The 26222-nt window shown below is 41.2% G+C and overlaps 3 protein-coding genes across 6 annotated transcripts in view; all 3 read right to left on the reverse strand.

The window, feature by feature from the left end:
- EPM2A (EPM2A glucan phosphatase, laforin) overlaps positions 1-4562 on the reverse strand; it is a 35176-nt gene extending 30614 nt beyond the window's left edge. Inside the window, exon 1 of one of the 2 annotated variants that reach the window (XM_083607831.1) lies at positions 2710-4562. In XM_083607831.1, coding sequence (XP_083463957.1) covers positions 2710-2974 — 265 coding nt within the window. In that variant the 5' untranslated portion in view covers positions 2975-4562. Of the gene's footprint in view, positions 1-2458; positions 2483-2709 lie in introns of those variants that run through there. The other variant, XM_083607832.1, reaches the window with a different exon arrangement.
- Positions 1-26222, reverse strand: part of LOC310759978 (pancreatic secretory granule membrane major glycoprotein GP2-like) — a 52072-nt gene that overhangs the window by 4775 nt on the left and 21075 nt on the right. The window lies entirely within an intron of this gene.
- On the reverse strand, positions 4698-26114 carry FBXO30 (F-box protein 30). Of its 3 annotated transcripts, XM_083607691.1 has the most exons (8): positions 24741-24948; positions 15791-15831; positions 15412-15511; positions 14406-14437; positions 13828-13941; positions 13262-13366; positions 10834-12898; positions 4698-7527 (listed from the first exon to the last, which is right to left on the reverse strand). In XM_083607691.1, the coding sequence occupies exons 6-8, from the start codon at positions 13324-13326 to the stop codon at positions 7324-7326; spliced, it is 2334 nt and encodes a 777-aa protein (XP_083463817.1). In that variant the 5' UTR covers positions 13327-13366; positions 13828-13941; positions 14406-14437; positions 15412-15511; positions 15791-15831; positions 24741-24948; the 3' UTR covers positions 4698-7323. The 3 variants fall into 3 exon arrangements, with proteins under 3 accessions (XP_083463817.1, XP_083463815.1, XP_083463816.1); XM_083607689.1 differs by lacking the exon at positions 13828-13941 and having other exon boundaries at positions 24741-26114; XM_083607690.1 differs by lacking the exons at positions 13828-13941; positions 24741-24948 and adding an exon at positions 24573-24678.

A 26222-nucleotide genomic window follows, 5' to 3' on the forward strand; every position in this document is an offset into this window, starting at 1 on the left:
GGATTTTCCATTCTCAGGTCCAAGAGGGACATCTAGTGGGAGCAGAAAGTATTGATTTATAGACCATTCTAGCTTGAGGAACGAAAAGAGAGAGAGAGCAAGAGAGCAAAAGATTGAGGAAGAGAATAAAAAAGACATGAAAGGGAACAAGAAATTACAACTCCCCTTCTCTAGAAATATAATTATTTCAGTAAAATCTTCTCTGGAGGTCACAGATTTGGAGAGTGTGTGATAGAATTCCTAGTTGTCATAATTAGATTTTACTAATACCACGAGGAAATGATCGGCTACCAACTGTAGTAGCAAGTTAAAGATGCATTGTTTCTGAAACCTACTGTCATTTTGCAATGGAACAGAAAGATTTCCTTATGAAACCGAGCTACAACAATATATAGCTACCTTCAGTACCCAGTCCATTCTTCCCTTCCAACTATCTACTTTAGCTTCTCCAGGTCTTCTCCCTCTTTCCAATACTGTCTGGCTTTTCTATGCAATTATAAGTAGAACAGAATAGATTATTACCACCATTACACACACACACACACACAATCCATAAGAAATGTACTCAAGTGTTTTATAATAACACCTGGTTTTGAAATTTTAAAGCAATAAAGCACAATTCCAAAAAAAATAAAAATACCAAGATAGTGTAATTATATACTACATGTCTTAGCTAAATATTAACTGTACATGGTGCAACTTTCAATCACACACCTTACTACTCTCAAGGTGCAAATAAAAACACTGAACTGCAAAAGAATGCCTTTTATTTTCACCAGCCTACTGCAACCTTGAAACAACGTGGCTTGCTTTATTTTCCTCTCCAGTGCCATAAACCATGGTTACTTCCTTAGCTGCAGTAGCTCATAAACATTTTTGTCTGGAAGCTGCACTATGTAAACTATACTCTCAACTTTCATTATTATTAAGCCCTGCATTTGGATGTGAAGCCATCTTGAACACTGTGAATGGGGCAATATAAATCTAATGTAACCTCTGTGGGTGTAGTAGTTTCTTTCCCACCATCCCTATGTGCCTGCATAGCATTACTCTGTGAGTCATTCACCCCTTGAAAAGGACTTCTACACCTTTCTAGCAGTGTTTCAAAGTTACCAAAGAAGTATGACCTACTGGAACTGTTGGTCTTCACCAAAATATACATGCTCACAGGATATTTCAGTGATTGTTTTGGATGCAAATGCCTTTCCCCCCTAAATTCTGTCTAAAGGTATCCAACCACACCTCCTTCGCAATAGCCTACATTTCATTTTGAAGAGATTTATGGCATATATTTGCAACAGTGGGGTGTACGGGTGTTAAGGGAGGGGTACCTCTGGTGTGGGGGCACTTTGTGCTCCTTCTGGAAGAGTTTGTACACTTTGCACTCAGTTCTCACCTGTGGCTCCTAGAAGCTGTCAACATGTGGACAGCGACCACACTCTGGAAAACAGCTTCTACTGGCTGGCTAACCCAGGTGAAGGTACCCGATGGGTCTCAAGTCAAACCCTGGCAAATTGAGCAAATGAAACCAATAGTGGGTTCAATGGTCAAGAAGGCAGTTTCTGCATGTGCTGTAGAGGGAGGTGAGGGGCAGGTGGGGCTCATCAACCTGGGAAGGTAGCTCATCTAGGAGAAGAAAGACTCTGATCCTAAACCTTGTATCTTCAGGAGAAGAAAAGGCTAAGGATTAAACCCTACACAAATCTGGAGCAGAGTCCCTAAGACAGCTGGACTGCAGACAAGCTGGTGCCAAACGTTTTGCTCTGCTTTCCTTTGGGACCACATCAGCGAGGCCGAGAGGGGGGTCTTGTTGTCTAGGCAGCCCAGGACCTCCATACACACCAACGCCTCACAGAGAAGTCACTTTAGTGCTGTTAATGCAGCAGTTTGACTTCACTGTCTCTCTAGACAGCCAGAGGCCAACCACAGACCTGTGTGCCCCTGTATTCATTCATGACCCTTGTTAATTCCCCGTGGTCATCACAAGCTAACCGCAACTACAGTTGTACCTCAGAAGTTGAACGGAACCCATTCTGGAAGTTTGTTCGACTTCCAAAAAGTTCAAAAGCCAAGGTGCGGCTTCTGATTGGCTGCAGGAAACTCCTGCAGCCAATCGGAACCTGCGTCGGACATTTGGGTTCCAAAGAACATTCACAAACTGGATTCACTTCCGGGTTTGCAGTGTTTGGGAGGCAAAACGTTCCAACTCACAAGGCGTTTGACTTCCGAGGTACAACTTTACTTCGGAGTCACCTCACAATGCATTCCCAGTCTCAACAGAAGGGAGAGGGGTTTGCAAACCTAATAACTATCTCCATCCCTAATAATAATAATAATAATAATAATAATAATAATAATAATCTGTCTCCCCTTTTGCAGCCAACACAGCACCATCCACGCGAAGAAATATATCTCAGCAGACTGAGGGTAAGACTTTCTACATTTGTGAGCTACCTACACCTAAAAGATCCGCTCAAGGCAGACTGGTTTTTTTCTTTATTACATAACGGTGACACAGCTGTGATGATGCAATAAGCGCGCGTCTCTCGCGCTGCCCACGACGAAGGCAAAAACAACCGCCCACCGTCCTCGACGCGAGAACTGGCCGTCATGGCCACGCCCCCGTGGCACACGCATGCGTGCGGGTGCACAAACACGGAGAGGAAGAAGGCGGGGGGCAGGGAGCTCGGCTTTCTGAGCGGCCGTTACCTTCCCAGACAGCGTCCCCCGTCTCGTGCCGCCTGAGGAATTTGTACCAGAAGGTGCACGCGGCCTCGTCCTCGCGCAGCGCCGCCTCCGCGAGCCACAGGACCGGCTCCTGAGCAGGCAAGGGAGCCAGCGGCCGCGCGGGCTTCATGGCCAGCGCCTGCTTGGGGTCCCACTGGCCCAGCTCGGGCCGGGAACCCGAGACGCACAGCGCCGTGCCGCCTTCGGCTAGCCGGGCGGGCACGACGACCCCGAAGCGGAACAGCATGGCAGGAGCCGGCGGCGGCGGAGCAGGCAGAGAGAGCGGTTGTTGGGCTCCCTCACGCCGCCGAGCGACTGCGACGTCACTTCGGCCTCCGTGAGGCGCTGCCCGTCCGCGCTCCGCTACCGAAAAGGGAATGCGAGCAGGCGGCGAAAGAGCGGACGGAGCGGGACACGTGACACTTCGGGAACCCGTTATAAAGGCCTCTCGCGCCGCCTGTTAATTTTATTTTTAGGCCCCTGCACGGTCGCAAAGGACCAGCGGTTCTCGAAGAGAGCGAGGCTCGGCTTGCATTGTATTTGTTCCACGTTTCACTTCCACCCCACCTTTCCCTCCAAGGGCCTCAATGCGGCAGACATTGGTTCTCCCTCTCCCCACAACCACCCTGCCAGGTAGTTTAGCCTGACTGGCAGCGCTCGCCGCAACGTCATCCAGGGAGCTTCCTGGGCCAGCAGGGATTTGAACTCTGGTCTCCCAGATCCGACGCTGCATCACACTGACTCTCCTATAGGGCTCAGGAAGAGGCGGCGAGCAAGTGGAGGGGCAGCTTTGTCGGCTCTCCTGTAGGCTTGTGCGCAGGGAGAGGAAGGAAGGTCTGGTCACTTTTGAGTGTCAGGCAACTGGTCCATTGAGCTCAGTGTTACTGGTAGCATCTCCCCACGGTTGCAGACAGTAGCCGGTCCCTGGAGATGCCCAGGATCCAGCCAGTATGTGCTAAGCAAATATTCTAGTGCTGAAATGTGTCCTTCCCTGCACAGCTCCAGGAGTTGCAACTCATTCCTGCCATCTTGTTCACACATGGTGGTGATCAGGGGTCCCTGGGTTGTGCCCATTAGGGTTGAGTCCGGTGTGCTTGGTTTTCCACAGCTGCAGCTTAAGAGGGAAGTGGGTGAGAGGGTTAGATGGGGATAGAGGCGGCATAGCATGTCCCCTACTGCATATAGCTGCCTGCCGGGCCAAGTTGCTGAGCCCACATACAGTGTATACGAGAACCTGTTCAAACAACTCAAAAGACTACATTGAGGTCTCAGTGTGCAGCATTCATTTAACTTTCTGGCCCCAAATGTGTTTTTTAGGTGGCTGAGGAGAGAGGAGCAAACACTAAACTTTTAAAAAAGTTGTACACCTGTATATCTACCAGCTCCTTGTAGCCAAAGTAGTTTGTTTGAACACATTAGTGAGCATGATATTCATTAGGAAATACTGAACATTCATACTTGGGATATGACAAACACTACAAAATAACCTGGAGGGTGGGGAGAAGAGACCAAAATTCATTGGATTGCTACTTGGGACTGAACAACAGTGGAAACTGAATTGTTCATTACTCAGTACATATTTTGAAGAATTCCAGAAAATTCATGGTTTGCTTCCTGAGAAAATCATTAATTGTACTTAGCATCTTTGGAAAACTAACAATAAATCACAGCTATACTCTCAGTTTCAGACCCAATTTGGTTCAATAGGAACCTAGGGAGTTGTCTTATATAGTCATGCCATCAGTCGATTTAGCTGAGTATTGTCTCAGCTACGCTATCTATACTGTCAGCAACCCTCCAGGATTTCAGAGGCGATACTCTCAGCCCATTGTGGAGATTGAGCCTAGGACCTTCCGCTTGCAAAGCAAATGCTCTACCCCCACCTCCATACCATGGCCTAGCACAAATAGCATGAGGATCATTAGCACAAAACAACATCCTAGATCAAGGGAAAGCATGCACTAAAGAGAGAAATGGCAAATACATTTTATTAAGATTATGACAGACATTGCAAAAAATGGCATTAACTGAAAACATTCAAAGGAGTGTGGGGTTGGTGAGAAAAAGGAATAGCTAGAAAATGTAAATAAAGGCAACCAACTGGAACAAAGTACTGGGGCAGACTTGTGTATTTAAAATAACAAGGTACAGTACAGGAGAAAAAGTCAAGTATTGAAAAACTACATGCCACTGTTTTGTTTAAAAACTGCATAGCAGTATGAAATACTGATATCCTAGATTTGCATTGAATTTCTGCACACACAAGAGTATACCAAACAGAATTATTTAGCATTAATGTTTTAATAGCTCTGGATTAAAGTTTTAAAAAACCCACAGTATCTAAATTTCAAAGTAAAAGTGCACAGTATTGAGAATGAAGTGTTCAAAAAGCTAAATGTGGAAAAATGAATCAATTTTCCTCACAGGTACAATTATTTTTAGAGCTAGGGAGCCTTCTAGTGTAAAAGGCCTCGTTACAATATTTGTCTCAAAGAGGCCGGGGCATATTTTTGCCTATCTCTATATTTAACGCCCGCCCCCCCCAAAAAAACCCCACAGTTAATACTTAAGTACACACTGGTGAGATATTTGATAGTTAAAGATTAGTGTATACAGAAGTATCTTGTAAAAGAGATGTTCCTGGGCGTACATCTCTGTTTTGGAGAATGGCAAGTTCCCACAGATTCTTGAAGAAAATGTCTATACCTGGGTACTAGAGATTTATTGGTTGTAAGAGCAGTATACTTGAATTTACAAAGAATGTTCATAATAATGTCCCCTTCTCAAGTTTTAAAACAACTAAAATTAGAAGTGTTCTATTGATTGAAAAAAAATTATGCAGGATTAAAGGAAAATTCTCTAGACCCTTCAAAGAGAAAGGCAGCTTTGTGAGAAAAGTTAACTGATCCCAAGATGCATGCATTACCAAAAGCCATGTAGAGCAAGCATTCGTGTTCCTTAATGGTATCAATATATGGCACTAGAGAATAAGGCTGAGGTTTGTTTTTCAAAAAATGGGGCAACTTGTTATGAAAAAGGCAATTATTTCCCAGATTGGAGTCATATATGCTGAACATATGAACTCTTGGATCAAGTACTTAAATGATTTCATTATAAACATTTCAAATGTAGCCATTTTTATAACCATCTTTTCTTCAAAATGGAACACCCTTTTAATACAATCTTGGTTTTAGTCTATGGCACAAGCTCAAACTAGCAGTATGGTATAAAGAGAGTTATGGTAGTATAGTTAAAGGCATTCTTATAATTACAGTAAACATTCAACACAATGTCCTCATTATGGAAGACTGGAAAACCATGGAGTCATGATAAAGATGAACATGCATTTAAGATATGCTGTTTGCAATGAACAGGTTTTCATCTTATAAAGATGGCATGACACCTCTAGCCTAAAAGCATTTGCTTAGAAGCAAATTCCAAATTTCAGTGGAACCAACTTCAAAGTGTGCTCAGAATCAAGAGTCCTATGCAAATTAAAATAGCCTGGAAGCAACTAGTACATCTGTAGACATGTTAACAATAAAATGTACTACACTGATACCACAAAACAAGCCCTTCATTAGATCAATGAATTAAAAATTGTGGATCCTTTGTAGCTAATTTACAACAAGCAACATGAATTTTGTTCAAGTTCACCTTTTATCAATCTTTGCCAACAGAAGATGGGAGAAAATTTATTAATCCAAAATGCTAGTCTAGGTATACATTTAAGTCTGAAATAAAATTAACTTTTGTTCCATTACACCAGAGCTGGGGAACCTTTGGCTGAACTGCAATTTCCATCATCCCTGATTTCTGACCATGCTGGCTAGTTCTGATGGGAACTGGAGGGCAGAAACATCTGGAGGGCTAAAGGTTCCCCAGCCCTACATCAGACTCTTTAGTTGCAGCAGCCTTTGTTGACCATCAAGAAAAAGTGTCATTAAAAGGAATTCTGCTTCATTAAAATCTGGAGTTTGTTAACGGACTTCAAAGAGCTTTGATTGCGCCCCTTACTTACTTGCATCAACACCAAAAGCACCCAACCTATGTAAGTCTCTTCCTTAACTAGAAACTTAACTAGAAACAGTGTCACATACCACTGAGTCAGCTTAAATGAGCACAGCAATCTTTCAAAAATGGAAAAGATTGTTCAAAATATGCACTGCTAAATGCTAAGTAGCATTCAGCTTTTCACTTGTATCCTTATTTGCAAAGAGACCAAATATATGCTGTTTGGTCAGATTCCTGTTAATACAATTGTTCCGGTCTGAATGTGCATACCTCTAGAAGTGAATAAAAAGAAACAGAACTGTAAGTCAGAGAAATCCTTAATGAAAAGTTTACAGATAGGAGTTTTATATAAACTACCCTGTCCAGCAAGTTCCATTGTTTCAAACATTAAGGCAACTTTCATTAATTCTAAGCAGACAGTATTATAAAAAATAAATGCCACTTCAAAAATTTATGTACATAATGACAGAGTAGATTTACCTAGAAATTGTATTTAGTAAATTAATAAAGTGTCACAAAGTATTACATAGAGGTTACATCAGGTGCTTGAGTGTATGTGCAATTGGAGTAAATTCTTCGTGTTTAAAGTACAGGTTTCAAGACAGAGCGCAATGACCGTCCTTCTTTTGTAAGTTCTCGTGTGACACACATACATGGTAGTGGTACAGCTTCCTCCCGTCTCTCTACAGCATTATAACTGCATTTCTTCAAGTGGTCAGCCATGCTTACAATGTCAGCAAATTTCCATTCGTTTACAGTACAAAAAGCTGTGCTGAATCGCCACACCTAGAAAATAAATTTTTCTTATCAAAGTGCATTTAGTTCTGCTTTTTCAGGGTTCAAAGACTGCATTTATAACAGTATTTGGAAGCAGTGTTTCCCAACTACTAAGTGCATGGCAGTACAGCAGTAAACACAAAACCCTAATTACAGATAGGTAGCCGTGTTGGTCTGCCATAGTCAAAACAAAACAAAAATTTTTTTTTCCTTCCAGTAGCACCTTAAAGACCAACTAAGTTAGTTCTTGGTATGAGCTTTCGTGTGCATGCACACTTCTTCAGATACACTTCTTCAGATGTGTATCTGAAGAAGTGTGCATGCACACGAAAGCTCATACCAAGAACTAACTTAGTTGGTCTTTAAGGTGCTACTGGAAGGAAAAAATTTTTTTGTTTTGTTTTGACAAAACCCTAAGTTCATAAGACAATACAGTGGTCTGATCAAGAAGCTACAGTTTGATTATCAAGACTGTTCCCCCAGCTCCTCATCCTTTTTGGTATGGGAGGTAACTGGCCAACATTGCAACTGCAATTGATTTTTTTGCTAACCAGTTACTGCCAAACCATGGTTTGAAAATATATTCAGATGAGGGCTTGGTTATCAGGTGCTGGTGTACAGGTTAAACTCGAAAAATTAGAATATTGTGGAAAAGTTCATTTATTTCAGTAATTCAACTTAAAAGGTGAAACTAATAGATGAGATAGACTCATGACATGCAGAGCGAGATATGTCAAGCCTTTATTTGTTATAATTGTGATGATTATGGCGTACAGCTAATGAAAACCCCAAATTAAAATCTCAGAAAATTAGAATATTAAATAAAATCAGCAAAACAAGGATTGCAAATAGAGCAATATTGGACCTCTGAGAAGTAGAAGCATGCATATGTACTCAGTACTTGGTTTTGGCCCATTCTGCATCAATTACTGCCTCAGTGCGGCATGGCATGGATGCTATCAGCCTGTGGCACTGCTGAGGTGTTATGGAAGACCAGGATGCTTCAATAGCAGCCTTCAGCTCTTCTGCATTGCTTGGTCTCATGTCTCTCATCTTTCTCTTGGCAATGCCCCGTAGATTCTCTATGGGGTTAGGTCAGGCGAGTTTGCTGGCCAATCAAGCACAGTAATCCCACGGGCACTGAACCAGGTTTTGGTACTTTTGGCAGTGTGGGCAGGTGGTCCTGCTGGAAAATGAAGTCAGCATCTCCATAAAGCTCATCTGAGGAAGGAAGCATGAAGTGCTCCAAAATCTGGTAGCTGGCTGCATTGACCCTGGACTTAATGAAGCACAGTGGACCAACACCAGCTGATGACATGGCTCCCCAAAACAACACAAACTGTGGAAACTTCACACTGGACTTCAAGCATCTGGCATTGTGTGCCTCCCCATTCTTCCTCCAGACCCTGGGTCCTTGGTTTCCAAATGAGATGCAAAAGTTGCTCTCATCAGAAAAGAGGACTTGGGACCACTGAGCAACAGACCAGTTCTTTTTTTCTTTAGCCCAGGTAAGACGCTTCTGACATTTCTTGTTCAGGAGCGGCTTGACAAGAGGAATACGACATTTGAAGCCCATTTCCAGGATCCGTCTGTGTGTGGTGGCTCTTGATGCACTAACTCCAGCCTCAGTCCACTCCTTGTGAAAGTCCCCAACATGTTTGAATGGTCTTTTCCTGACAATCCTCTCCAGGCTGCGGTCATTCCTGCTGCTTGTGCACCTTTTTCTTCCACACTTTTCCCTTCTGCATAACTTTCCATTAATGTGCTTCGATACAGCACTTTGGGAACATCCAACTTCTTCTGCAATTACCTTTTGAGGGTTTCCCTCCTTGTGGAGGGTCTCAATGATGGCTTTCTGCACAACTGTCAGGTCAGCAGCCTTCCCCATGATTGTGCTTCCTACTGAACCAGACTTGACAGACCATTTAAAGGCTCAGGAACCCATTGCAGGTGTTATGGATTGAATAGCTACAGCACCTTTTCACAATATTCTAATTTTCTGAGATTGTTAATTTGGGGTTTTCATCAGCTGTACGCCATGATCATCACAATTATAACAAATAAAGGCTTGACATATCTCGCTCTGCATGTCATGAGTGTATCTCATATATTAGTTTCACCTTTTAAGTTGAATTACTGAAATAAATGAACTTTTCCACGATATTCTAATTTTTCGAGTTTCACCTGTAGATGTAACACTAGCCACTTATCGCCAAAAGTAAAGAGTGTGGGGAGGAGGAAATGTTCTTACTGGCAATTAAGCCTGTGAGATGTTATCAACCAAAGTGTAATGGTTTGACAACCTGAAAACCTTTCATCTGCATCCTTCTTTCTTAGCAATAAGAAGCTATGGCAAGAGTAAGTCAAAATGAAAGACTCAAATAATAGTTATCAGTAGGCATCCTTCCTCCTGCCACAAACACATGAACTTCTATGGCAATTTTAACCACACTGGATCCTAATGATTAGCTGCCTCAAGAACCAATCTTTAATGAAAAGCCGGATATAAATATTTTTAAAGGTACAGGGCATTATTAACACATTCTTAATCTACAGATTTTGTAACAGCATTCCCTTAAACCATGTGGTGCTCTTTTATTCTCAAATTGTTTTAGATCAAATGCACTAGTATTACAGAGATAGCCCATCTACAAATATTTATTAGGGTTGTGTTTACGTTTTACTACTGAAATAGTTATGTTCAATATTTAGCTTGTGCTCACTAGCATAACCTTTTGCAGATCCAATTCTTTATAAACTCACTACAAACTCCTGCTTCAGCCAGGGTCCCCCACTCCAGAGCCACTTGGCTCATCCAGCATCTCACTGCCTTGGCCACACATCAGCTTTGGTCTTACCTCTGATCAATTAGCACACCATACAGGCTAATGTTTTCTTTGCTTACTCTCATTACTTTGCTGCCCACTCTATTTGCTATAGGTATTCACTAGCCACTGGTTGACAAGGCTAGGGAGGAATCTGACCTGTGTTCCCAAGGGGCCATTTGCTTCCAGGGTCTTTTGCCTTTCTCGCAGCAAATGTTTTTGTTGCTTTGCTTTCATACTCCTGAATTATTAACCTGGTCACAACTGATTTGTCTAGTGCTGGGGAACTAGGCAGATCATAGCCCAGGGGTTTATGGGGCACTAGAGGCTTCCTGTTCAAAAAGCACAATTCTTACCTTTAGTTCCTCTTTTATCTTTATTAGCAGTGACGAGGACCCACCATGCTTGGGAGACCTTAACCCATAGACAAAAGAACACACTAATTCTAAAACAGGTAAAGGCAATTCCATGTATAGTTATGCATACAAACCTTTTCTTTTATTTGCCACGAAGAACTTCCATCTGGATATGTCCTCTTTTCCCACAGCAGTATGACCATTCCTCGTGCCTGTAATAAACTTCCGCACACATCCCTCATTAATCGCGACACTCGTGAAAGCTGACATAAACTAAAACCATCTAGAAAACCTGCAATGTGTTGTAGAACTTCAAAAGGAAGATTACTCAGGTGGTCACTACGCAGTCCTAAACAGCATCTCTTATCAGGCTCCGTCAGCACAGTAGATATACATGGCTGAACCCCAAACGACCGAAGGTGCCGATCATGAATAATCTTTGCCCCTTGCGTTGAAGGACAGAATCTGCGTTGAGAATATGTACATCCATAATACGCCAGAGGACACCTCTGCTCCATCCAGCCGTTGAGGCCAGCATGAATGTCACCATGTACATTCTTAAAATGCGAAGGAAATTCATTTCGTCTAAACAACTGACCACAAACAAATGTAAACATTGAACGCTTTGTTTGGTATCTAGCCACACATTCTAGCACCAAGTCTAGCCCAAGAGTCTGGAAAGGGCTTGGATTTGAGAGCTGTGGATTTGCATGATCGCATGCAGAGGCTGAAGCAATTTCCCCTACCATTGTATTTGTGGCCAGAATTGCAGAAGGGAGAGAAAACGTCTGCGTCCCAAAATCAACACGGTATCCGTCAATAACACGACTATCAGATATTCCCCTACCACCGGGAGAGTCTCCAAGACAAAACAGTAATGCTGCTGTGATTAAATCTATTCCATGAAGACCCATAGGATCTTCTGTTATTTCCAAATCTGATGTATCCACTGCTTTGTCTTCCTTTGGTGCAGATATGTAGTGATTTGCAAGGAAATTATAGGTACGATGAGGAATTAAAGAAAATACATCTATGCTTCTCAGTCTGTCTTGTTCAATTTGTTTCTGTATCAGTTCTTCATTACAGTACTGTGGCAGATATACATGATTAACAGTGCCGTTAGACAAACTGTGGAGAGGTAATTCTTCCTTAAGTTGTGTTGCTACAGGAATAGGGCTGCAATAACCCAATGCTTCAACATGAGAAGCATTACATACACCATTTGCTACATTAGATTGGTCAGAATTACACATACCAAGTTCTTTACTCTCTTGCAGTGTATCTGCGCTTGTATTGTCTGCATGAAAGCCATTGCATAAAGAGGTATCAAGACCCATATTCAAATTGTACTGTTGCATGGTGTCGTAACAAATGTCACTTGAGCCATTTTGTTCCAACTGCGCATTTTGATTCAAGATATCCAGGTGAATACCACCAACTGCTCCCATGTTATCTTCATCTAGACAGTCAAGTTCTACTTTATGCATTCTACTACAATTTTGCTCTTTTGGCTGAAAATCTTCACTTGTTTTAGGTGGTGAAATGCCAAGCTTTGAGCTTAACATGCTTATGTCTCTAGTAGCAGTGTTCAGGATATCTAGAGCTGTAGCTAAACTCTTTGTCGTTTCCACAGTAGCTTGATAAAGTGCACCATAAGACTCTTCATCTACAGGCATCAAGCCATTTGAAAGTGCAGCATCTGGGGCACCTGCAACAGAAGTCTGTTCTCTGGATTTTACCACCTCATCACCTGTTTTCGATGTCATAGTTGCTACTTTGAGAGATTCAAGGAGCATTCGTTGATCCTGAAGGGCAAGAGCCATGTCTAACTGTTCAACTTCATCAACATCTTTACTAAGATTCTCATAAGATTTTCTATCTGCATAACTGACAGGCCATCTGTTCCACTCCATAGTGCAGCATACCACACTTGCAGGGCAAATTTCTAGATGTTCAGCAATTTTGTTTCGGGCTACAGTAAATGGACAGCCAAAGCCACTGTTGAGACAAGGCACTCTTTCAAGTGGGCATAAAAGGCGATGCTCTGCAGCTTTGCATGAATGAAATACTGCTCCACAAACCAAAGGACAACCAATCAAATCACAGGAAATGCCAGCCTCTGGTCTGGTCATACAACGCCGACTAACACAGTTGACGCAATGTAGATGTTGATGTTCTTCCACGGTGGCAAGTTCAGCTCTAGGAAAAGAGGAAGATAAAGCAGACCAAATGTCCATATTTGTTTTTAAGCAAGCATCAGACTTGTAGCAAAGTACTCTCCTGGTTATATAAAATATCTGCAAGTGCCATTGTATGCACATTGTATGTCGTTGTATGTAGGAGATTTGGCTACTGCATATAAAAAAATCATAATTTCACATGTTTTGCCAGTCAATCGTTATATTCAAAAGCATTTCATTCATTCCAAAAGAGAAACTATTTCCTAGGAGCTCTACTCAGTGTTCCACAAAATTTATAAGTTTGGGATTTTACTACCATCCCACATTGACATTTCTAGTCCTTTTTAGTGTTTTTTAAAAGCACTGGATCATTGAAACTTACTTGCGTTCAGGGACACTCAAAGCAGGCACAGTAGGAAGTCCTCCCCCCGCTGACAGTGTAAACATGGTGACAAAATCACTTCACCGCTGCAAAGTCCTGTGGCACCTGTTTCCAAGATAGATTTTGATCAAACCCTAGATAACATCAAAACAAATTTGCAAAAATAGGATATTGTCTGGGCATATACAAATGGATATTGTCTGGGCGTATACAAATGAAGCAAACAAGGCTTTCAAGCTAAGACGAAAGTTATTTGATAATTACACAAGGAAGCCCTTTGTTTATTATGTTAAATTTCAAAATGGTATTTTAGCTCCCTCTAGTGATCAAATAATGAATAATCAGCTAATATGAATTTTCAAGGACTTCAATACCTTTTAAAGAGGAAGGAACCCTGTAAAGCTCTTCACCAACACACCCCTGTGTGTCTGCACAAGACCTATAAAAAGGCACTACAGAAAAACTGTTTGATCTAGGCTTAAGAATGTATCTTCCCAACAAATATAAAGTGAGCAATGAGTTATTTCACGTTTGTCTAATACCACACAGAAGTTGAATATATATACCTGCTAAGATCCTCTGATGGAAAGGTTCTTTACATGCTAAACAATGTAATTGCACCCCCAAATTCTTGATCTCTTTTATTTTTTTTGCAGGAGAATTTGGTGTGCTAGAAAATACTAATAATGAGGAATAAGCTATAATTTAGAGACCATATCCACCTCTTAAATGCATAAAAACTAACTTGAAGGTAGATGTTTCTGCAATACGACCCCAGATCAAGGCCTACTGAATATGTTTCAGTAGAGTGTGATAAATGGTAACAGCCTAATCACATTGTATCAATCCTTTCCCAACTAAGTTCAGGATTCATACATAGGACTATTGAATTTTATCTTAACAAGTACATTGCAAGCACATTACAAGAAATGTGGCTATGGCTGTGAAAAAGTTTTCAATGCACCTCCCATTCAGATCCAACATGTGCCTTACTACACTGTCTCTGAATTAAAAACTGGCCCCTGAATAAGCCAATAAAAAACTAAAAGCATAAGAAACCAAAAATGTATTTTAAGCCCAAATGTTTCGCCACCAAATTTAAGAACTGGATTCTTCAAATAAACCAAATCTTGTCAATACGTACTTGAACTTGCTCCTCTAAGATTTGGAGAGTCCCTGAAATAGAAAAAGGTTGACACCCATCACTTTGACAATACCATCATACCAAAGAAAGAGAGCATCATTGAGGAGTCCTATATGGCATTAACAGTATTCTAGTCTATTGCTTTACTCATGAGTCATTCAAGGATGAAATTAACAGATGCAGTAAAGAATCACACTTGGGTCTTACTCCAAAACCATGCAGACACCACACACGAAGACGAGAGCCATGTAAGGTAACTGCTTTCTTTTCATCAATACTTAAAAAGATTCAGGCCCAAGGATGAAAATTGTGACAATATATGCATAAAATTCAGCTTAACTTTTAAAAAGCCATATTTCAGATAATCCAAGGTGGGTACCAATTATTCAATGCAGCTCCACCCCAAAGGGATTCAGGAACTTAAGAATTAGTGGAATTTTCCTTCTTTTTTTTATTCCTCTTCCCTCTCAATCTCTTTGCCTTCTGTGCCATGTATTTTTAGATCAAGGACAGGGAACCTCAGGCCTCTCTACCTGGTCCTAGATAAGAAAGGGAAGGGTGTGCAAGTGTGTAGAAACTAACCTACTGGTACAAAGGTAAAATTTACATTCATTGCCCTGCTTGTTTTTGTCTCTGGCCCTGCCCACCACTGACATGAGGTTCACACAGAGGAGAATGTGGTGCTTGGGCTGAAAAGCTCCTCATCCCTGTTTTGGATTGTAGGTCTGTGGGTAAGGTTGTTTTCTAGTTCTAAGCCACTCTGGGAGCCCTTTTGGCAGAAGAGTGGGATAAAAATGCTTTAAATAAATAAAAATAAATTGGCCAAAGCCAGCTAGTGAACTTGCAACAAATGCAAGAAAGCCATTCAAATACACCAGGCCTTGGAGCAAATTCTGCTACTTATAAGTGCAACATCATTTTTCAAGCTTCAGCTCTATCTTCTCTTGCTCAAGAAGTGGTTCAGTACTGGTTTTGAACATCCCTATGAGCAGGAAAACTGACTCACCAAATCAAGACCTTCCAAGCGGCAGCAGAGAGATTAGACTTTTCTGTGTAGACTCCATTCGTATAATATGCAGATGAGGATAATCCCACAGCTAAGGAAACTAGGAAGAAACAGAATCAGATATCAGAAACTATGAGTTATCGTATCCCTTTCCCCCTTTACGAGGTGAGAAAATTCAGTGACTTACACTGCTAATTACATCTATTGCAAGAACTACAAAATTGATAAACTCTTATGGTTGAAAGCATCCAATTATGATAGCAGCATATCTGATGATGTTTCCCCACCATTAGTTTTCCCATTCAATGTATTTCCTTGTGTTTTCTCCCTACCCCCCACCCCCCGCCCTCCAGCCCCCTTGTTATAAGAGCTTACTTACCAGTTTGTTATTGCTGGAATAGAGTTCAGGTTGATTTTTTCCTGTAACAAATCATTTTCAGTAAAGTTAATTTTTTTAAAATAATATCAACCTTTGAATTATACTATACTGACTTGATTAGAAAATATACATACACACACACACACACAATGTTCTTAACACCAATGTAAACTTTAAAAATTATTAACATTCTTTCACAAGGCAAGTTTTTTGATAGACTAGCAGAGAAGTAGATGTTGTCCATGTGTGGACATTGCAATCAACTGTGGAAACAGCCTGCTATATACCAATGCACCTTAGCTGTGTTTTGTGAAGCTGCTTCAGAAGCAGTAAGCACAGAATGGAATAAGCATGTACATACACACACACACACACACACACACACACACTTTTCTGTTCTAAACTCCACTACTCCCTTAACAAATAAGTCACTGGGGTTTTACAAAACATGTGGGCATATAAACTGTTGTTATGATTTTCAATATTGCAATTCAAAGCACATTTCCATGGAAGTAAGTTCTATTCAAATAAAGAAATATGTGTGAAAGTAAATATACTTAGCATCCAGGTAAGTTAAATTTATAGAACACCAGACAACTGATAATAGAATGCGGTGCTTTGTTGGTATTTCACAATGCAGTACCATGCCGTTCTTTTCATGGTTGTAATATTTTAATTCCTGGTAATCCAGGTACTAAACCAGTTTCCACAGTCAGATGTGATGATCTCGTGTTTCAGTTCAGTGCATGTGACGGTAAATCCCATAAATGCTACTCAAACATCATATTTGAACTCTGTCCATAAACTGTGACCTGTAGAATTTTCTTTTTTATACCAATATTTTATTATTTATCAACAGGCATCTCAAAATGAATTATATGCATAATTAACAATTTGTTTTTAAAGCTCCACCTCTGAAAATCGTGCATTTAAAATAATTTACAGGGTTGGACAAATATTATTCCAATTCCTAGAAGTCAGAAAGTACTTTCAAAGAATAGCAAGAAGAAGCTGTTACAGGTCACTGCATTAATAGTGAGACAGGAAGGGTTATATGGAGAGAGAAACAGAAGTGATCAAAAAGTAAGAAAACAAAGAAAGCACACTGGAACAAGAAGGAAAGGAAACAACATACTGATAGAGAAATTTATGTGGTGATGGACAGGGAAAAAGTTAACCAATGCCCTTAGCTCAGTTCTACCAATAAAAATGATTTTGTATGCTGGTTCAGGAGCAGAGAATTGCAGGACTTTTGGGTGAGAGTCCTGCAAGATATGTTCCGTGCCTTTTTCCACCTGGCTTGAGAGGGTGGGGCCCTGATGGACTCTAGCTGCGAAAGCTGAGGCTGCTTAAGAGGCCAGAGACCATCTTGGCTACCTCTTAGTGCAGACCTAGGTCATCAAGCCTCAGCTTCCAGTCGCTGCTCACCATGAACCAGGATTGGCAGTAACAGCAGCAGATATCTTCTAGGCTTATGATAATATTTTATTCTTTTGCTAATTGTGCTGTTTTAAATGTGCATTTTATATTTGACTTCCTTTAGTAATGTTTTCTTTTTAAATGTTTAATAGAATATTTTAGTTTCCTGTTAATTATGTTCCTTTGAATGTATACTTTATATTTGTATACTCCAGTGATGTTTTATTTTGGATTGTTTTATCTGATGCTGTGGTCGAAGTGTTACAAGGTTTTCAGTTCTTTTTAAAGCAAGCATGCACACAATGCCTGTGCATTATTTTCCAAGAATTCCCCTCCCAATCCGTCTTTGCTAGTTGCCAGCACTGGTATCTTAGAGAAAGGGCCTGCAAAACCTGCAAGTGCCAACACCGTACCTTTTAAAATTCTGACAATTCAAAGTATTATTTTTCATAGAACTAATTACACTACATTCACTTGGAAGAGCAAGGTAGTTGAACTGCAATTCTGGTGAAACAAACATGGGAAACATATTTCAACCTGCTCCTAGACACTTGCTCACCAAAACCCAGTCTTATTGACCATTGTGAAACTTGATTTCCAACCAGTACGGTAAGATAACAGCTTCTGATATACTGGTCTCTTACTAATGAACAAACCAAGGCAGAACAGCTGCTCATTTCTGATTAGGCAATGTCAGCAACTGGGTTCAGTTCATCTGAGATGTTGAAGTATGCGTGCTTGCCTGTTACCAACCAAGAAACCTAAAAATACACACAGTTCTGGTGAGATGTACACTGCTCTCAGAAGGTACAGATCACCTGATGTTATTGTACATACTACAATCAGCTGACTAGAGCTCTCAAAGTGTGTTTGGAACGTCTGCTGCCAAAACTAAAATTCCAGCTGTAGCAAACAACCCGATGACCAATGTTTGTATGAACAACTAAGAGCATAATAATGACTTGAAATAGAAAGCTCTTGGTATTCAAAGTGTAATTCAACTCCTTCTCTGCTTCTTGTGTATCCAGTTACTATAGCTACACTTTAAACTTTGAACACTGGAATTTTAACAACATGTCAGTGTGTATTTTTCAACCGTTTCATACATTTAATAAAGTACACTAAGATAACTGTTTAAAAGTCGGTGATATGGTAATCTCTTACTAATTGGTTAACTGAGACATCAAACATTCTGGTTTGTGTTAGGTGCAACTCAGAACCTACCCTACACCATGGTTTGCACTTTCAGAACAAGTAAGCTGTGCTTTAGAGCTGCTTGTCTTCTTGTGTTTTTCATCTGCTTAGAACTCAACTTCACAAGTTCATAAATTTACTCCCACCTCCATGAGGTAAGCCTCTTGAGACAGAACCATGGAAGTGTGGTTCTGAATTCAGATGTAACAGCAAATCACAGTGAGCCCAAGCTGTACTGTGGAAACTTGCATCAGTTCAATGTATGGTCTGATATGAGTTTAGCAGCCCCTCACAAATCATAGTTCATAAACAGGTGTAAATTCAGGATTGCAAAATTAATGTGCTGAAGCCTCTTAACAGTAAGTAGTATTTCAGATTAGTTTGTAAAATCAATTGCTCAAAAATATTGCATAAAAGTTCTAAATTATTTCTGTCCATTTTCAGAAATCAGATCAAAATTACATCACACTGAGAGCTCTACATGAGCACCTTTCATCATCCTTTTCCTTTCCTCCTCCTAATGTTCAGTTTTAAAGTCTGAGCTGGGATCACTGCTGTGAACATCTCAATCCCCTATCCCAATGTGAGCTCTGCTTTCCCATTTCAAATATCTTTTTAGCATGTCTGGCCTTCTAAATTTACATACCTTAAGACTATTGGTACAGCTGATACTACAAACCCTCTATCTTGCCTCCAGAAACTGTAATTAATTTCAGTATCTGACCAATAAAGTGGCAGGAAGAAAATCATAGCATATTGTTTGTTCATGTTACTTTAGTCTATAAATTCATGTACAATAGAAATATTTCTGCAATAGACTTTCAATTATTTTACAATATTTAGCACATTCAAAAGTAGGCAATAAATTCCTTATTATTGCACATACATATACTACACACAAGTCAAGCAAAGCATGGGATAAAATATCTAATTTTATTTTTCTGTCTTTGCTTTTTAGGCGACGTAGGATTCTGTTTATTTCACTATTTTCAATTAGAATTTTAAGTTTATTACTAGATTACAATCATTTCATTACAATTGTTTAACATTGAGATGGCAGTTCAGAATAACTAATTTTCTTAATGTCTCAGTAAACATAATTGTTTTAAAAATATCTTTTTTAAAAAGATAAAAAATATCTTTCTGACAGATCCGCTTTCATTATCACATGCTTTATTTTCCTAAGTACTTGGTATAGTAGGCTGTTACACAAACATAGCAGAAAAAAGAACTTAGATAGATCAGACACATAAGCACTACCTGGTTAAATTAGCATAGGAACCAAAGCAAAGAGTCAAATTTAATGTGTAACACGTTTCTGCACATTTCTCCTCACATATAGCAGGCTGTGCAGAAGTAGCGTATGAAACATTTAAGGGAGAGGGTTCTCTTTAAGAGTCCAACAACTGTTCTAGAGTTGGGGGGAAAAAATTGATCACTTAAATGTAAAAAAAGCCCATGAAGTCAAGAATAGCTGTGTGTAAGTTCCAGGTTTTTAAACTGCATCCATAGAATGTTATGATTGTAGCCTGAGGGCCCTTTGCTCTCCAGCCAAATACCCAAGCCCTCATTTGGTTTCAGGCACCATAGGCTTTGCAGTTTGCTCCAGAAATTTTCAGCCTTCTCCTCTCCCAATTACACCACATGGCCTAGATTTTCTTACTAGTCATGTGCCATAATTATAAGCATCTCTGAACAGGAACTGGAACACAGGAGTCATGATGAAGCATGAAGCAAGATGAGGCAAACATCAGAGGAGCACAGACTGCAAATGTCCAAGACTATCATCCAGTTCACTGCACTGGGAAAGAGGTCTTCCTTAGGATCTGGCCAGGTTTCTGTGAAACTCTGGACTCTTAAGAATAGTCACTTCTGTAATTAGTACAAATTGTCAATGATCCATGACATTATTCTAAAACATCAACACTGAAAATACCTGACCTATAGATGAAACTTTTCCTTCTCTGTTAAATGCTACAACTAAATTGATGTTTCATCTCTATTTGCATTTAAGGATTATAGCTTTGCACAGTACTGTGTTTACACAAAGGTAATCTTTAAAAGAAACATACGGGTTTTAGGATTGGGGTGAGAAATCTACCATACACATTACACTACAGTCTGCCAATTGTTAATTTCTGTAGTTGCACTTGCCCTAAAGAAGCCACTTATATAGCTTGGAATCTGAGACACTGAGGACATATTATTTTATACACAATTTGTCAAACATTACGTCTAGAAATTAACTTAAATTTAGAAAAGGAAGAGGTTCGTTTTTCTCAAAATAACATTTTTAGAAACATCCAGAGTTTGTAAGATTGAGCCTGGACCACCAAATAAATGAACAAAATAAAACCCAGGATAGTTGTAACTATACATAGGAAAGAAATCTGCATTCAACTGGTTGCCCTCTACCTCCACTGCTAAATTTACCCCACCAGTGCATTTATAACCTTATTCTTGCCTTTTCTGTCACCCATAACTTTATTTTCATCTTCTGCACTGCAGCACTGAACTCAGTGCTGGTCCTATAGCCCCTTGCTATTGTCTTTCCTTCTGACCATAAGCACATCTGGTTGAAAGTCTACTGTGCACTCTGTCTTGTGTACTTTATGGTTGCCTGCTGCTGCTCTCGAATTAAGAGCATCAGATAGTGACATGTCTGTTTTGCAAAGGAGAGGGGGGAAATAAACCCCTTCCCACCTCACAAGTAATGAAAGGAGACAGCTCAAGAAAACAAAAGTAATTTAAAAATGTGGGGAGGGAATGAATGGACACAAACATGGAAGTGTGACATGCCAAATAAAAGGAATAAAAATACAAACAAAGGGAAATGGCAAATGGCAGTAATAAAACCATTAAGGAAGAGGTGTGGATATAGTTACAAACAAAAGAAAGTAAATATCAAAATAAGGATGTCAGGGAGCACTATCAGACTTATGCCTGTGTTAACATTAATTCTCTAATCTTAGTTTTAATATTCAATATTCAATAAATTGTTTCTGAAACAATTTATTTAACTGAATATTCAGATCCCACCTGCTTTTGGTTTTGGCTGTGCTCCTGCCTAAATGCAACTCCAACAGGTCTCCCACTGAAGCTCTCAACCCCCCAAAATGTTTCCCATCCCTGTAGTAAAGGCTATTTCATGCATCTTGCTGTGTATAGCTACCCATTTACTAATGCCTTATTTTTAAGCTTAATAATAATAATAATTTATTTATAACCTGCCCATCTGGCTGTTTCCCCAGCCACTCTGGGCAGCTTCCAACAAAATATTAAAATACAATAATTCATCAAATATTAAAAGCTTCCCTAAACAGGGCTGCCTTCAGATGTCTTCTAAAAGTCAGACAGTTGTTTATTTCTTTGACATCTGATGACAGGGCGTTCCACAGGGCGGGTGCCACTACCAAGAAGGCTCTCTGTCTGGTTCCCTGTAACTACGCTTCTTGCAGTAAAGGAAGTGCCAGAAGGCCCTCAGCGCTGTACCTGAGTTTCTGGGCAAAACAATGGAGATGGAGACGTTCCTTCAGGTATATCTATATATTCTACACTGTTCCATACATTTACAGCTTATGCTAATAGTACTGTTAGTTTTCACTTGATAGAAATTAAAGGTGTTTATGAAATTTAGATTAAAATATAATAAAAGTGGTTAGTTCTCTCAAAATGCTAGTAGCTAAAACACCTGGCAATGTGTTTTCAATATTTCAGAGTTATGCAAATACTGCCTACATTCCTTCATCATGGTTCTGGACACCGAGTGTGTTTTGTACCTATTTATTTTAATTTTAAATATCTGTAGCCCAATTGATACTTTCAAACTTTTGATTTAATTTAAAAGCAAGATACTGTACTGGTTTACTAGATAAGCTGGCTTGTTTTTGCTGATATGCCCTGTTCTAACATCTGCACCTAGAGAAATAGAGTTCTAAATTGGGGCCTAGGGGACAGATGAGGCACAGAGAAACGATGATGCAGAGAAAAATCTGCGCCCAGCTTCAATAGCTGTAAAGTTTGCTGCTACTTGCTGGATTGGAGAAACACATGGAGCTTTGAACAGATGGTCAGTGTGGTTAGGTCTGATGGAAACAGATTCCAGACACCAATAGTCTTCTCTTTCTCAGCAAGAGCTGTCAGCACCCAAGCTCTGCTCAACACAAAGCTCGTTGCATTGAGCAGCATGTCTATAGCCTGCAGCTGTGTGTTACAGTTTCTAGATTGGGAATATAATCTGATGTATGACATAATGTGGAGAGAACCCCCCACCCCAAGGTGTTACTGCCCATGAATTGCTATTTAATATAGTAAATTCCTTTAAAATCAAATGGGCTTAATCTCAAAAAATGTGGTTGGGATTGAAGTGTTTTCAGAAACAACTTCACAGATCTAATGGCTTAATGTACTACAGCTGGGCAATAGTTTCTCCATATGGTTTCCAAAGCTATGTAATTTCTGAAAACTCTGGAAGTACTGCAGGACATCTTTAAGAGACATTAAAGTAGTATGTAAAAATAGGAAGCCGCCTCAAAGCTTGCTTAAGCACATACATATTACGTTATCCACCCAGTCACCACATCTGCACCCCTTGATTACACCTAAAATAATGTAGGGAGAAGGTGAAGGAAAAGGTTAAAGTTTGTGAATACAGAAGTTCAGTGCCTAGCCTCAAATACTGAATGACTCTAAGACTTATTTTCAAAGAGCTGCTCACAATTGTAACAACTTATTTCAGATAAAATAAGCATTATCAGATACATATACAAACCATGTTGATTAAAGAATTTCATATTTGATAATGTTTTATTGAACAGGATTATCCCGCACCCCTCTTTTTAAATTCAGGCTTAAGCCATATATATACTTTGGCATAACACAAGTCCCAGCTATATTCTTTCACTATCAATTATTTTTTTACTACGTAGCACAAAAACTACAAACTATACTGTTACAGTAGATGCCAACAAAATGTGACAGGGAAATTCTTTCAGAGAACTAAAGTAGTGTTCATACTCCTCTCTGAACAATAGTCCCTATGGTCACTGTTTGATCTCTTTTCAAAAATCTGACAAGGTTCTCTTATTTCACAATTACTACAATGTCTCCTTTCCCAAGCTGTAGCTTTTACTGCATTCTGCTTTCAGCTTACAAACGTTTACAAAACATTATACCCATCCATTCATTTTCAATAGGCGAGTGATTATTACAGACTCTTCCATATTAGATACGTAGGCAAAGATGTTTCAAGAAGAAGCTATTCCAAGAATCAATACCGCTTTCCATTGTGTTCTATTCCTCCTTATAACAAGTGACAGGCAGAGCCATACTCCTTCCCTCCCACATGTTTAACATAGGGAACGATGCTGTCTCCTTTTAAGGCTCAGGCTTAACCACAGGACAACCCTCAATGGAGCCAAGTCATCTAGGGCAGAACTGCCCTTGCATTTAACCATTTATTTTTAACACACACCCATATAGGAACCCAGGGAAATCCCCGCCGGTGAATCTAACACGCTTCTCTGTACTAATTTGTGTAACACCTTCCCTTGAGGCGGCGACGATGCCCTGCAGCAGCCGCACCAACACACCCCAACTCACAATAGGGCTTTTCTGGCCACTGGGAGCTGGGCGTCTGTGTGTGTTGTGTGTGTGTGTGGTTGAGCAGCTCCGCATATTCCTGCCGTAGCCATGCTAAGTAATCGGCTCAAGGAGGAGGCGGTCCATTCCCCTCTGTCCATTGTTTCCATCTACACCGAAGGGGAACGAGAGAAGAGGAGGGGAGGGGCGGGCTGCGAAGAGAAGGAGCCAGCGCCACAGGCGTATCTTCCCCCTCCCTCCCTGGCACCCACCCCTGCCCTCCTTTGAGACCCGTCTTTAAACACAACGGGGGGGCGGGGGAGGCCAAAAGCAACAGCGCCACTGCCCCAAGGGAAGCACCTCCCGGGGCCTTCTCAGAAAGGACCGCGCCAGCTGTCAGCCAGTCATTGCCCCCCCCCGGCCCCCAACGACCACCATCACTCCCATCCCGCTTCACAGCCCTGCGAGAAGGTGGGCTGGCCGCCCCAGACCAGGCCGGGCCCGTCCTGCTCGGGCAGGAGCCAGAGGGGGACCCCGCAGCTCCACACCACGCACCGACCCACCTCCCTGCCAGCCGCCATTTGTTTACTTGTCGGCCGGCAGGGAGCAGCAGCAGCAGCAGCCGTAGTTCGAGCCCACCGAGGGCAGCACAGACAGACAGAGAGAAAAGCCCTCAAGACGCGTCCCGTCCTGCGTCCGTGTTCTCTCTCTCTCTCTCTCTCTCACACACACACACACACACACACACAAGACTCACCGCTTGGTCGCTCTCCCGCCTCCTGCGCGTAAAGCAGCTCGAACGTGGAGGGAGGAAGAGAGAAGAGCAGGCGAGAGAGGCAGCCGCTCCCCCGGACGCCCTGAAGATTCGATCCGGTTCCGGTGAGGGGTGGGGCGGAGGACTTGCCAGAGCAGGCTCGCGGCGGCGCTTTCCGGCTACGCCGCGCGCGCGCGCGTTCTCTTCCCCAGCTGCACGGTGGCGGGAGCGGGTGTCGTAAAGGAGGGAGGAGGAGCAACGGGAGTCCTTGCGGCCGGCAGCGCCGGTGACGCAGCGAAAGGGAAGCGAGTTTCGCACCGGGGGAGCGTGACCGAGGCTGTCCCGGAGTCTGGCGACACCTCCGCGTCGCTCTACCTTATTGAAAAATACATGGGCGCCTTGCATTTTGTCCGCGGCCATTATCTCCGGGAATTATGCTAACTTTCAACACTAGTATAAGTTATTATTCCGGAGGATAATGGCCCCGGAGGAGTGCAAGCAACTATTGCGGGAATAGGTTTATTTTGTTATCATCATCTTTTTCCTTATTACTTACGGGATTAAGGCTGTTGCAGCCGTACTCTGGAATTTGCTTCTGAAGAAACGACTGCTGCTCCCTGGCTCCAGACTTCTTTCGCACATGCTCTGCTTCATATATGATGAGGGAAGGGACCGGGGAACCGGATTATTTGTTCTGAAAGGCATGATTTCCACTGCATGCAGATGCAATGGGATATATAGCGATGCTGTGCGGAAGGAAAAGTCCTTTCCTCTGCCAGATAAGGCCGTGGCATGGTGGTACCAGCGGGCAAGGAGGAGGTCTGCCCTGCTTCAAGTTTCCTTATTATTATTTCAAGAGTTTGACAGATCTACCTATCTTGCCACATAGTAAAAATATAAAAATAAAAGACAATTTCCATGGTACCTCTTCACTGTCCTCCTAAAATAAGACTGCCTCACTCTTTTCAATAGCTGTTTTTGCACTCTGTAGGCACTCTGTTGGAGGCACTTTTCTGCATTATTGCATATTCCACTATTCTGCTACTGAAAGATTCTGGGGTGAAGGCTGCTGTCATAGGGTTCAATTCTTTGCTGGTATTTTAATGAACCTCTTATCTCCACTTACAGGGCACTTGGATTTCTGCTTACTATCATTACACCTTGTTTGTTGGTGGTGTCATTTCCTTACTTTGAAATACAGTACAGTAATCATATCCAAAACTGGCAAAGATATGTCCCTGGACATGAGAGGCTTTTGGCCTTGCTGGGCTTGGCTGTGGATCACAGTTGCACAAAAAAAGGTGTACAAATTCCTTCATGTTACTTGGAAGCACAACTAATTTGTGCATGTTTTGTGTGTGCCGATTGTCGAAATGTCTGAAGCATTAGCTAATTTAGCTATTATGGTCTGAGGGTATGTTCCTCCATATTTTCTGTTGCTATCCTACTGTCTGCATTTGTATTCCTTCTGTAGAATTGCTACTA

The sequence above is a fragment of the Podarcis filfolensis genome (assembly GCF_964270895.1).
Source record: "Podarcis filfolensis genome assembly, chromosome: 3".
In the NCBI taxonomy this organism is placed as follows: Eukaryota; Metazoa; Chordata; class Lepidosauria; order Squamata; family Lacertidae; genus Podarcis; species Podarcis filfolensis.